At 57.4% G+C, this 10,848-nt stretch overlaps 1 protein-coding gene across 1 annotated transcript in view; it reads right to left on the reverse strand.

Moving 5' to 3' along the window:
• The window catches only part of LOC104083916 (disks large homolog 3-like), a gene marked incomplete at both ends in the record, with an annotated part of 17,486 nt that overhangs the window by 3,792 nt on the left and 2,846 nt on the right, over positions 1-10,848 (reverse strand). The window contains 6 exons of the mRNA XM_009587583.1: positions 958-1,117; positions 1,263-1,407; positions 1,726-1,862; positions 2,237-2,406; positions 2,886-3,010; positions 6,085-6,135. Of these exons, the coding sequence (XP_009585878.1) occupies positions 958-1,117; positions 1,263-1,407; positions 1,726-1,862; positions 2,237-2,406; positions 2,886-3,010; positions 6,085-6,135 (788 nt within the window). The remainder of the gene's footprint in view (positions 1-957; positions 1,118-1,262; positions 1,408-1,725; positions 1,863-2,236; positions 2,407-2,885; positions 3,011-6,084; positions 6,136-10,848) is intronic.

Consider the following 10,848-nt stretch of genomic DNA (forward strand, 5'->3'; position numbering starts at 1 on the left):
CAGCATCCACCAGCACCCCACAGAATGGGACAATCCCAGCCAAGGCTATGGCATCTTCCACTGTAGACGCAACCCCGAAACCAGCCTGTGACCTCATTCCTAACCGCAGAGCCACCCTTAGCCTAACCCTAGTGTCAGTCCTAAGAATACAGCCTGAGCCCTACAGCCCTGGCCCTGGGGATACCAAACCCAGAGCAGGCTCAGCACTGGCCCTGAGGCTGTTGTAACCAGAGGGAAAGCTGTGAGCCTGGGCAAGCAGAGCAGGACCAGCCAGGTCTCACTCTCCCATCCTCAGCATGAGGCTTTGGAGAAGTTTTACACCACGTTTAGACTCAGAGTAACATCTCCTTTGTGCTCCTCTTTATTTCCTGGGTTCAGGAAACAAACCTGCTCATGCAACATAAATGATGCTTGTGGGGAAAAGGGGGCTGAGACAGGACTGTACAGGAGGCTGTCAACCCTGGGGCTGGCAGCCAGTGAAATGGCACTCAGGTGCAGGTGGTTTGGGATGCCAAGCTCAGGGAGCGTGGGAGGAGGAGCCCTACTTGTACACAGAGCTGTGCCCCCCCCAGCCCCTCACCCCCAGCACAGCTCCACTCAGGGACAGCCTGCTCGCAGCCTGGGAGCCTGCGGCACTGCCGGCACTGGATGGCACCATAAGGGCAGGGAACACCTTGTATTCCAGATATTGTAAAACAAGTAAGAGAATGAAACTGAAATGCAGACGTGTAAGGCTTGAGGATGAGCAGGAGGGGGATCGGGGGATGCAGCGAGCCAGGGAGCGACACAGCAGGGCTGGTCTCGGGGGGGTGAGCATGGGGCTCACTGCACCATGCATCCACAAAAGGGCTTTTGGCCAAGGCTCTGCACCGGCAGTGGGGATGAGGTCAAGCAGCCAGGGAAGGAAAGAGAGGGAAGGAGGAGCAGGGATTAGGGATGCTCATGCCTGGAACTCACCTGGTGAAGTCCTCGTCCCCGATCATGTGCCGAGGGATGGGCGAGTACCGGGATGGAGTCACCTGGGGAGGGACAGGGTAGGCAGGCTTGCTCTCAACGCTGCCCAGCCCAGGTAGCCTGGAGTTATGGCTTATGTGGTTGTCAGCCAAGGCTGAGAAGGCTGCAGGGAAGGAGAAGGGCATCAGGAGCAGAAACCCATCCACAGTGCAGACGTGGAGACCAGCCCAGCATTGCCTGTCGCCCCAGCATGCTCTGTCCCCCCTAGCCCTGTGGTGCTCGGGCTGCCATGCCGGTGGCGTACGTACTGCTGGCGTAGTCGGGGGGCGCGTACATGTCGTTGAGGTGGATGTTGCCAGGCTTGGCCACTTTCAGGTACACCATGTCAGAGGTGTTCTTCAGGGCGGCCACCGCCTCCTCGTGCCGCACGTCCTGCAGGTTCGTGTTATTCACCTGCCAGAGGGAAGGGGCTGGGTGACACGGTCACAGGCAGGATGGCAGGGGCTGATGCAGCCCTGCGGGAGCAGAGTGGTTTCCTGCAGGGTAGGTGCTGCAGTAGCTCCAGAGACAGGGTCCCATCTCCATGGGTTTGGCCCTCCCGCCTGCAGCCAGTGCTGTGCCTGTCCCTCCCACAGCACCATCCCAGCGGGGACCCTGGGGAAGGGGTGCAGGGCTGCCGGCAGGAGGGGTGCTGGGGTTCAGGATCAGCACCACAGCATGGCAGAGACTGCCTGGCTTTGCCTTGCAGCCAGCTGTGGGCACGGGACTTACCGCGAGCAGCCGGTCCCCAATCTGCAGGCGCCCGTCCTTCTGGGCAGCGCCTCCCTCGATGATCTTGGTGATGTAGATGCTGTTGTCCCCGGGGATGTGCTGGTTCCCGATGCCCCCTGCGATGCTGAACCCCAGGCCTGAAGGGGAGTGAAAGGGCAGATGAGGGGTGAGGGACAGACGGATGGATGGAGCCCTGGGCTGACACCATGGCCCCTCTGCCTCACTGGGCTTCTCACCCTGCCCCAAACCCAGCAGGCAATTGGCCACACCACTGCTGCACGAGCCTAGCCACCGCACACTGCACCATGGGGCTGTCCCACACCCCATGCCCCATAGCATCCCATGCTGCAGGGCCACCGAGGCATCCTGCACCGTGGCGGTGCCACCTTGCATCTCACATTCCCCGTGATGCTGCCTTGCACCCTGTGGGATCCCACACCGAAGGGTCACCCCACACCGTCCCATGGGGCAGCGGGGCACCCCAGTCCTGCGAGCAGAGTGAGGGGTTTACCTTTGGGGCCCTTCATCAGGTTGACCTCCATGATGGTCTCTGGTGGGGGCTGCCGGCGCCCCACCACAAGCCGCACCACGGGACCCGCTTCCTTCAGGGCCTCCACGGCTTTGCTGTGCACCACCTCGGAGACATCCACGTCGTTTACCCGCAGCACGCAGTCGTTCACCCTGCGGGCACAGGGTGGCCCTGAGCTCCTCTGCCCATGCCACTCTCCTCTGGACACCTCTGCCACCCTCCTTCAGCCGCGCAGACCCTTGCGTGAAGGAGAGCTGCTCAAGCTGGCTGGATCCTGCCCTGCTGCGGTGAGAGTGGGGTCCCTCCCGAAGGGGGAGGCAGTAGGGGCTGGTCCCCATGGTGTGACCCTGGTGAAGATGGCAGATGAGGGGAAAGGCTGGATCCTGCCCCGGGCTGCAGGGGGAAGGATGGGAGCTGGAGCCTAGGGCAGGGAGGGGAGGAGGGTTGGCTGCAGACGGAGGCTGCTGGCAGGGGACCACTTACATCCCTGTGCTGAAGGGACCTGGCTGTGGCAAAGGGTCTGGGGAGGGGGTGGGGACCATGGCAGTGGGGCAGGAGCTGCCTAGAGGGTCCCTGGGAAGATCCTGGGTGTCACCCTGATGGGGCTGCTCCCTCAGCCCTGTACACTCACCCCAGACGGCCGTCCATGGCTGCCGCTCCCCCGGGGATGATTTTGGTGATGAAGATACCTGGATCATCTGGAATGTGGGGATTGTCGATTCCTCCTGCTATGCTAAAGCCGAGGCCCGAGTTACCCTGTGGGAAACCAAACACTGCGTCTTTCCCCCGAGGGTAAATGCTTGCTGCCGGCCCTCCCAAAGCAGTTCCCCCCCAGCCATGGCTGCCCAGGGTGCAGAAGCCCTTACAGGATCTGTTTCACCCCAGGGTGTCCGGCTCAGGGGACAGAAGGCTGCGTGGCTGGAGGGGAGGCCGCTGCTCATCAGCCGAGGTGCTCGGTGCAGCAGCACGAAGCACTGAACAGATGGAGTGGGAGAGTGGGAGCCGCCGAGGACCTCCTTCGTCGCCGCGTCTCTGCTGAGAGACTCTGAGGCAGGCAGCGAGCTACGGGAAGAGGGGGTGGTCCTTGGCAGAGAAAACCTCCCCTTGCTGGCTGCTCCCCAGGAGGAGACATGGCTGCTGAAGCCTGCACGGAGCAGCGGGGCTTGTGCCAGTCACCGGCATCCCACCCCTGCCCCCCTGCACCCTGGGATGCAGCCCGGCACAGAGCCAACCCAGGGACCAGCAGTGCTGATGCCAAAATTTGCAGGATTGGGTGGAGGGGGCTGTCCGGATGGAGTGGGGTCTCCAGTTCTGCCTCCTCTTCCTCCCGGACATGCTTGGAGCATCACTTGAGCTTCACTGCACAGGGGGGAATGCAGGGGCTGTGCCGCGTCTCCAGCCCCATCCCAGCAGTATCCCAGGATAAGCAGCGGTGGCCCTGTGCCGCCTCTCCCGCTTACAGGATCCCCATTAGTGACACACTCACAGGCGCCGCTTCCAGCTCTGTGCTTGATGCAAGTGGACAATTCCTGCGTTTTCAGCTCTGCCTTGAAAATCAGATGGCTCCTCGCCTTGTTTTCTCATGCGGAAGAGTTGACACTTAGTCACATCCTATCGTGCCCGCCTCTCTTGTACACAAACGGGCTTGGGCCAAGCACTCTCCCAGATGCCCAAGGCCCCAGCATTCAGCGTTAGGCGATGGGGAGATCTGCCCTTCTTGGGGACCTGTGGCCAGGAGGGCTACACCGGAGCTCAAGCTCCCTGGGATCATCTAGCGCTGGGGCTCGCGTTTCTCCCCAGCAATTTGGGCTCAGTATCAGCTCTTGTGGCCATGCAGAGGTCTCTGCTCTGACTTTATGCCACTCATGACACAGCACATGGCATCTCTGGGAGCCACCAATGCCTCTCACTATGCAATGCTCCCAGATGCTCTCCTGCTGGCTGGGATTTCGCTGGCACATGACAAGAGGCACTCAATGGTGAAAGGTCTGAGGCTGCTCTCCTTCCTGTAAGCTGGATTCTGGTTACCCTGTGCCCAGCTCAAAAAAGCTGCTTACTGCCACTGGAGACGCAGTCTGGCCCCAGGCAGGTGAGACTGTGAAAAATGGTCTCCAGACATTCATTGTGCCTGTCTATGGAAGGGTGTGCTCCGATGCTAGCTACAAAACCTGGAAATGATCTAGGAGGTGTTTATTTTTATTTTGATAAACCTTGAAATAGAGTTCAAGGGATTTCTTAGCTGGCATCGGGGTTGATGTAGACACAGGGGCAGCTCCTGCTGCGGACACATGTATGGTGGGTAAACCCAAAGCCACATCCTCTGTGGACGGCATTTCTTCAGTTATTGCCCCCAAAACACTGCTGCATTTGTCCTTGTCTGTACAACAAGGACAAGGGTTAGTAACAGTGACAGACCAGCAATTCTAGGGTACACTGAGGTCGTCTCTGGGAGCCAAACACCCCAGCAAGGGGACAGCCTCACCCACAGGCACCAGGGTGCTTCTCCTGCAGTAAGATGGGGCTGTTGGATCCCACTGGGGAGCAGTGAAAGGGAAGGACCTGGGTATGGTCCATGCTGGCCTTGGCTGCTAAGCACTGAAATTCCCTCATGGTTTCTGCTGTTGGAGAGGGAATTGCTGCCTGGTGCTTTGAAATGGGGGCAGCAACGAGTGCTGCCTCTCCGTGCAACCCTGCCAGCTCCCCCTCTGCTCCTGCTGTGGGATGAGGACAGAGGATGCTCTGAAGAATCTGAAAACAAGGATTTTGCCTCTCAATTGGGCCCAGAGCGAGAAGCGCTCAGCCCAAAAAGGAAGCATTTCCTGAGCTGGTTTCGTCAGGCATGCCGGGGAAGCAGTGGGTGAGGCGGCAGCCCCAGATAACCTTCCGTCCACCCACCTCCGTGATGCAGAGCCAAGGGGAGGAGGGAGATGACTAAAGGCAAAGAGGAACAGAATAACGAGCAATGCATCTTCCCCTGCGACGCCGGCCACGCAGCAAGGCTGAGCCACCCGGCGTGGCAGCGAGGAGGAGGCAAGGTGTGCCATGGAGCACCGCAGGCAGCCTCCCGCCCCGGCCATCCCCACTTGGCAGGGCTGTGCCCATCTTCGGAGCAAACCTTGGGCCAGCTTTTCGTGCTCCCTCTCCATTTCTCCATCCCTGCTGATTCCTGGGTGCCAGGGGAAAGCCCTCCCTGCCCTGTGCAGTGCTGGCTCGCCTCTGGATAAGCTCTGTCTATGGGGGGAGCTAGTTTTAGCCACAGCTGGTGTGGTGCATGCCATCAGATCTGCGTTGCCAACAGGCAAGAAAAGGCTCGAGCAGAAACTCCCCCTGTTGCAGTCCGGTTTACTAGAAAACCCATCCTTGCCGCTTAGCATCCCCAGGCTGTGTACTCCGGAGCGATGGGGAGTCCTGTGGCGGGGAGGCATCGGTCCCCCGTGCCTGGCTGTGGGGTGCACCTGCCCGCGCGCCTGCCCGAGCAGAGCTCCCTGCACCTCCATTTTCCGGCAAAGGCAGTGACAAAGAGCCTCCCCCACCCCGGCTCCATGCTGGCGGGTTTGTGGGGGTGAGGGTGTGAACGAGGAAGGTGAGGGAGAAGCCCTCCTCCCTCCCTTCTGGAGAGGTCTGCGGGGCGGGGAGCAGCAAGCCCACCTCTCCACACACCGCGGAAAGCAAGTGTGACACCCCTAAAAGCCTCCAGAGAGAGCGGGGAGTGAAGACCGACCTCTCCCCATCAGCTGGCACGGAGATGCAGGGGGTGCCGGCTGCGCCGGTGGGAGGGTGAGTGGAAAGAGGCAGCAAAGGCTGCTGGCAGACAAGTAAAGAGCACTTACTCTTTCCAAGACGATCTCCTCATATTTGAACATCCCATCGCTGCCGTTCACCTGGGGATAGGGAGACAGGGCGTTATGGCTCTGTGCCGCTCCCAGGGGGATTTGCTTTTCCCCTCTGGTAGCTGAACATTGAGAATCCAACCTAAAAGCTGTGCCATCACTGCTGAAAAAAACTTAAATGCAATGGTTTGAGCCTGCCCTGGAATTAAACTGCGCTGCTTTTCTTTCTGGGCATGAGCCAAAGCCCACTGACTTTAATGCACTTCAGTGCAAAGTCTTTATTCTCCTGGCTCATTTCTCCAGCCATGAAAAGGAACACAACTGAAGGCACAAAAAGAAATAACGCCTTTATTATGCAGTATGTAATTAACCTTGGGAATTCACTGCTGCAGGAAGGAAAGAAAGGGGGTCGGTCCGTTTAAAGGGAAAAAAACCTAATGTCTGTACATAATAACATAATAAACACCTTTAGCATCTTATATCTTTTAAATCTTTTAGTAGCATGACTGTGTTAACAGAGAATTCAGAATAATTTATTCTACCAAATTAGTTGGGTGCAACTGATGCCCTTATGTAAAAAAATGGTGTAGCCTGTCTCAATGCTGTACACCATAGTGATCCCCAAGCTTAAAAATCTCCCATACCCAGAGTGTCAAAGCAGGGCTCTGGGAAACATAATGGCTTGAAACAAAAGGGATGCAACCGTAGGCTCTAAAGTAAGAAATGATAAATGTACAGGTCAAAAACTTCCATTTTCCCCATAAGCAAGAATGCACAGGAAAATAAGGCAGCAGTTTCACTCCAGGTCATCAGGATCAGGCCATAAACAGCTGCCGAGGTCTAAAATTTTGCAAGATTTGAAAAGCAATTGACTATTGGAATATACAGAGCCATTACACTCAACGCAACAGTTTTGGAGGGGACTGGACTCAACCTCACAATTTGAGTCAGTCTGGGAAACAAGGGATGGGATGCAGGCAGGTCTGCATGGCATGGCAGAGGCAGCAAGACCCAGGGCTCAGCAGGCAAATGCGTCTCCCATCATGCAGCCCTGCCTCTGCCTCCAGCCCCTGCACAATGTGCAGGGTTCCTCATGTGGATTTTACATCCACCATTAATTGATGGCTTGTAGATCATATGGATCCACTTTCTGTATGCACTTCGTAGCCCAAACCAGAGCTACCATGGCTTTGTTTGGACAGGTCCCCTTATCCAGTGCCACCATGCTGGTTGTGTCCTGCTTGCCCAGCTCCCTGCTATCTGCCCCCACAGAGGCACAGCCCCACCACGCTCCAAAACCCCACAGTGCTGGGTCATTAGATGGAGGGGGCAGCAAACATGCTAAAGCCATCATCTGACACCACAGAAGGAAACTCAGCGAGACAGCTGTGAGGCCCTATTTATAGGTAGGAAGAGGAAACAGGAGTTTTTCTAGGTGGGAATAATCAGGTGCCCAAGTGGAAAAGCAGTTCTGCATGCCAGGATCTGGGATGGGGCTGTGCCACCTGGGACACACGCACCCTAATCCCCTGCCTGGTTCAGCTCTAGTGAGGCCAAAGCAATCCCACACCCTGTTGTGGGTACCGCGCTTCAAGAAGGATGAGGTTGTTGAGTCTGGAGCAGAGAGATGGGATGGGGGCTCCAGAGAACATGGGCTGAGACGGTTGTCCCTCCTCGGATGTGCTCCGTGCCTGGTGCCTTTCAGCCATGGGAGGATTTCAGGGCATGGTTCAGGGTTGGGACATCCAGATGCTCCAATATTAGGATGCTCTGATCCTCCCAGCACATTGGGAAAGTCTTTGGTCAGCTCTTGAACAGGACCCCTCTGCAGAAAAGCACCGGGAGTGGTGGGATTAACCCACAGCAGGATCTCTGACAGCCTCAGAGGGATAGGGATTTGTGGTCGGTGCCACCTCCTGCCACAGCATTGCCCTGGGCTGTGCTCCTGCGGGCAGGGGAGCATCGCTTCCCTCGCCACAGGCTCCCCCTCTACCATGGGCTGCCTTTCCCTCCTCACATCCTACTGTACTGACTAATCCTGAGTGGGGCCAGCTCGCTGGCCTGTGCCACCCTCACAGCCTCCCTCGCCGCAGCCTCTGGGCTCATCTCGTCTCCACAGTTGGTAGCCTGGCGCGTGGGGCGCGGTGTCGCCTCTCCTGGCTTTCCAGCAACTCAGATTCCTGGCACCCTTCACTACTACACACATTGTCCTCTCTGCTTTGGCATTCAACACAGTTGCCACACAGCCAGCCATATGCACACCCACGGCCGCAGAGGAACAGCACATACATACCTACAGGATGGGATGTGCAGAAAACTTCGACAATCTGTGAGCCGTGGAGAGAGCCAGCAGTGCACAAGCCCTGCCAAGCGAGCGGCCGCTGCCACCAAGTGCCTGGGGCGCAGAGACATCCCGGCATGCAACCCCATCAGGTACCCCACTGCCAGGTAGGTGAGTTTGGGGTATCCCTGCTCCCCAAATCTCGGGGCTGCCAATGCTGAGTGGTGTTTTGCATCGCTCCCTGAAAGTGAGCGGTGTTGGCGCTCACTCGGCGTGACACGTGCTGGGAGCAGACTGCTCTGCCTGGGCACGCCAGGGTCAGCCGGGCCTGACCATGAAGTTTTAGCTCTGATTATGTTTCCAAAATCCATGCAACAGAATGCCAGTTATTTGCATAAGGAAGCCAAATGAGGAACTTAATATATACCACGTAACCAAGGGAACGAGCCAACAAAGCAAACATTCCAGCGTCGGAAAATTGAATACCAGTCACACACTGATGGCAAAACCTCCCTGTGGCACCCACTGGAGCTGCCACGACCTGGCTCTGCCGCAGGCTGTTCCCCTTCTCTTTTGCTGGTGCCCTGCGTTCCTCCCCAGCTCCCGTTTGGGGCCATCTCAGTGCTATGGGCATGGTGGGGAGATGCCTGTCTCCACTGCCCCCGGGGAGGGAAAGCATACCCCATCCTGCTCCCATCTCCCCACGTAATGCCTGCAGAGCTGACGGGGATGTCAGGGGCTAATTAGCTGTTCCCAGGGTATCCCAATCCTAAGCACCGTCTGATTTCTCGTGGAAAAGAGTAAGGGTATTTTTTTCCAAACCCTTCCCATGCAGCAAGCCCACCTGAGGGCTCAGGAAGAGGCCCCCTTCACTGGCCTTTGTGTCCCTTCCATGTTTTGAGCAGCAGGGAAATAGTTAGCGATGATGACATTTAAATCATCAACAGAAGGCTGCAGAGTTAACTCTCATTTGATAAACAGAAGAGCACACACCTTCCAGAGCTACTGCAAGCTGTCTGCAGGCTCCACTGGCCAATGCTGCACCAGCGCACACGGAACGCGCTTTGCAATTTGCTAGAAAGTCAGGATTTGTTTTGTTTTGTTTTGGTTTTTTTTTAAATAAAAAAAGAAGGCCAAATTTAGAAGACTAAGATGGGGTTCTTCAAACCCAACCCAAATAGCCCACCAGGCTGCAAGAGGAAATAACCTGCATGAAGGATAATGCTGCCCACAGCCACTTTTGGAGCAGGATCTAGCCCATATCCTATGGTTAGGACGCAATGGGGATAAGCACTGGGACCTGGTGGTGGAGCAGCCGTGTACTGACATAATGAAGAGAGTCTGAAGGCTGGAGGATCAGCCCTCGGCGGTGCCAGCCAGACCTGGGGGTGGAGGGCGCCTGGTGATGCTCCATGCCTGCCCCAGCAAGGGGAAAGGAGAGCAGCCCCGTGCCGGGGCAGTGGGTGCGATGGGCACCTCCCCACTGGCACTGGCACCAGCAGCGCTGGCGAGGGAGAGCTCCCCCTGCCTGCACATGGCAGGGGGCCCAGAGAAAATAGGTCAAGAGCTCCCTCCCTTCACCTCCCCGCATCCACGTGTCCTGCTGCAGCACCGAGACCTACTGACTTGCTTCCAGCTAACCCCTGGCCTCAACCCCCTTGCGTGTGTTACCCACGGTGTTGGCCTTGTGCACAGAGTAAATAAACACCGTATTTCTGGTGGCCTTTTACCAGAGGGCCATGGGGACGAGCTTGCTGAGCTTGGGCAGAGGGAAGGGGTTTGAAGCCTGACAGCCCCAGCACACAGCTGGGAGGGCTCCGCAGTGGGATGAGCTTGGGACCAAAGCGTGAGGGTGGCAGTTTAGTTTTGATTTTTTCTGTTTTTTCAGGCTTACAAGCAAGTTTTGCCCTGATCAAAGGCACTGGACCATGGTGGCCATCTCTGCTGCCCCCCACCCTGCAGCGACCACAGCTGGGGACCCTGGCAGCAGAGTCAGTGCTGCACAAGGAGGTTGCCTCTCTGCTCACCAGTGGCAGAGCCCGGGGCTCCCGTGGTGCTTGCTGGCCGGGATCAGGCCTGGGAAGCACTTGGCTTCCTCAGACCTGGCTTTTAGACATCGAGGGGGTGGTGGCACCTCACTGCTGGGCACTGGGGCACCAAAGGAGGGCTCCAAGGACTCAGGCTATGAAACCTTCAACTCCTCAAGGGCTTTGGAGTGACCTTCCCTGCTCACTTTGGGACTTCCTGGCAGCAGTCACCATGCATCATGGGCAGCAAGAAGTTGTTTCAGCTTCAGAGAGGCAGCTCTGAAATGCAGAGACCCTGTCTGCCATGGGAACTGGGCTTCCGATGCTCTGTCTCCCCACTAGGGACCTGCTGTGCAAAACAGACCAAGGAGTGAAACTGTGAGCAACGACCTGGAGCTGGCACACGTGATCCCCCCCGGCACCTGTCCTTACCCTTCAAGGGATGCTTTTATTACA

This window comes from Fulmarus glacialis, unplaced genomic scaffold (assembly GCF_000690835.1).
Source record: "Fulmarus glacialis isolate BGI_N327 unplaced genomic scaffold, ASM69083v1 scaffold26721, whole genome shotgun sequence".
Taxonomy (NCBI): Eukaryota; Metazoa; Chordata; class Aves; order Procellariiformes; family Procellariidae; genus Fulmarus; species Fulmarus glacialis.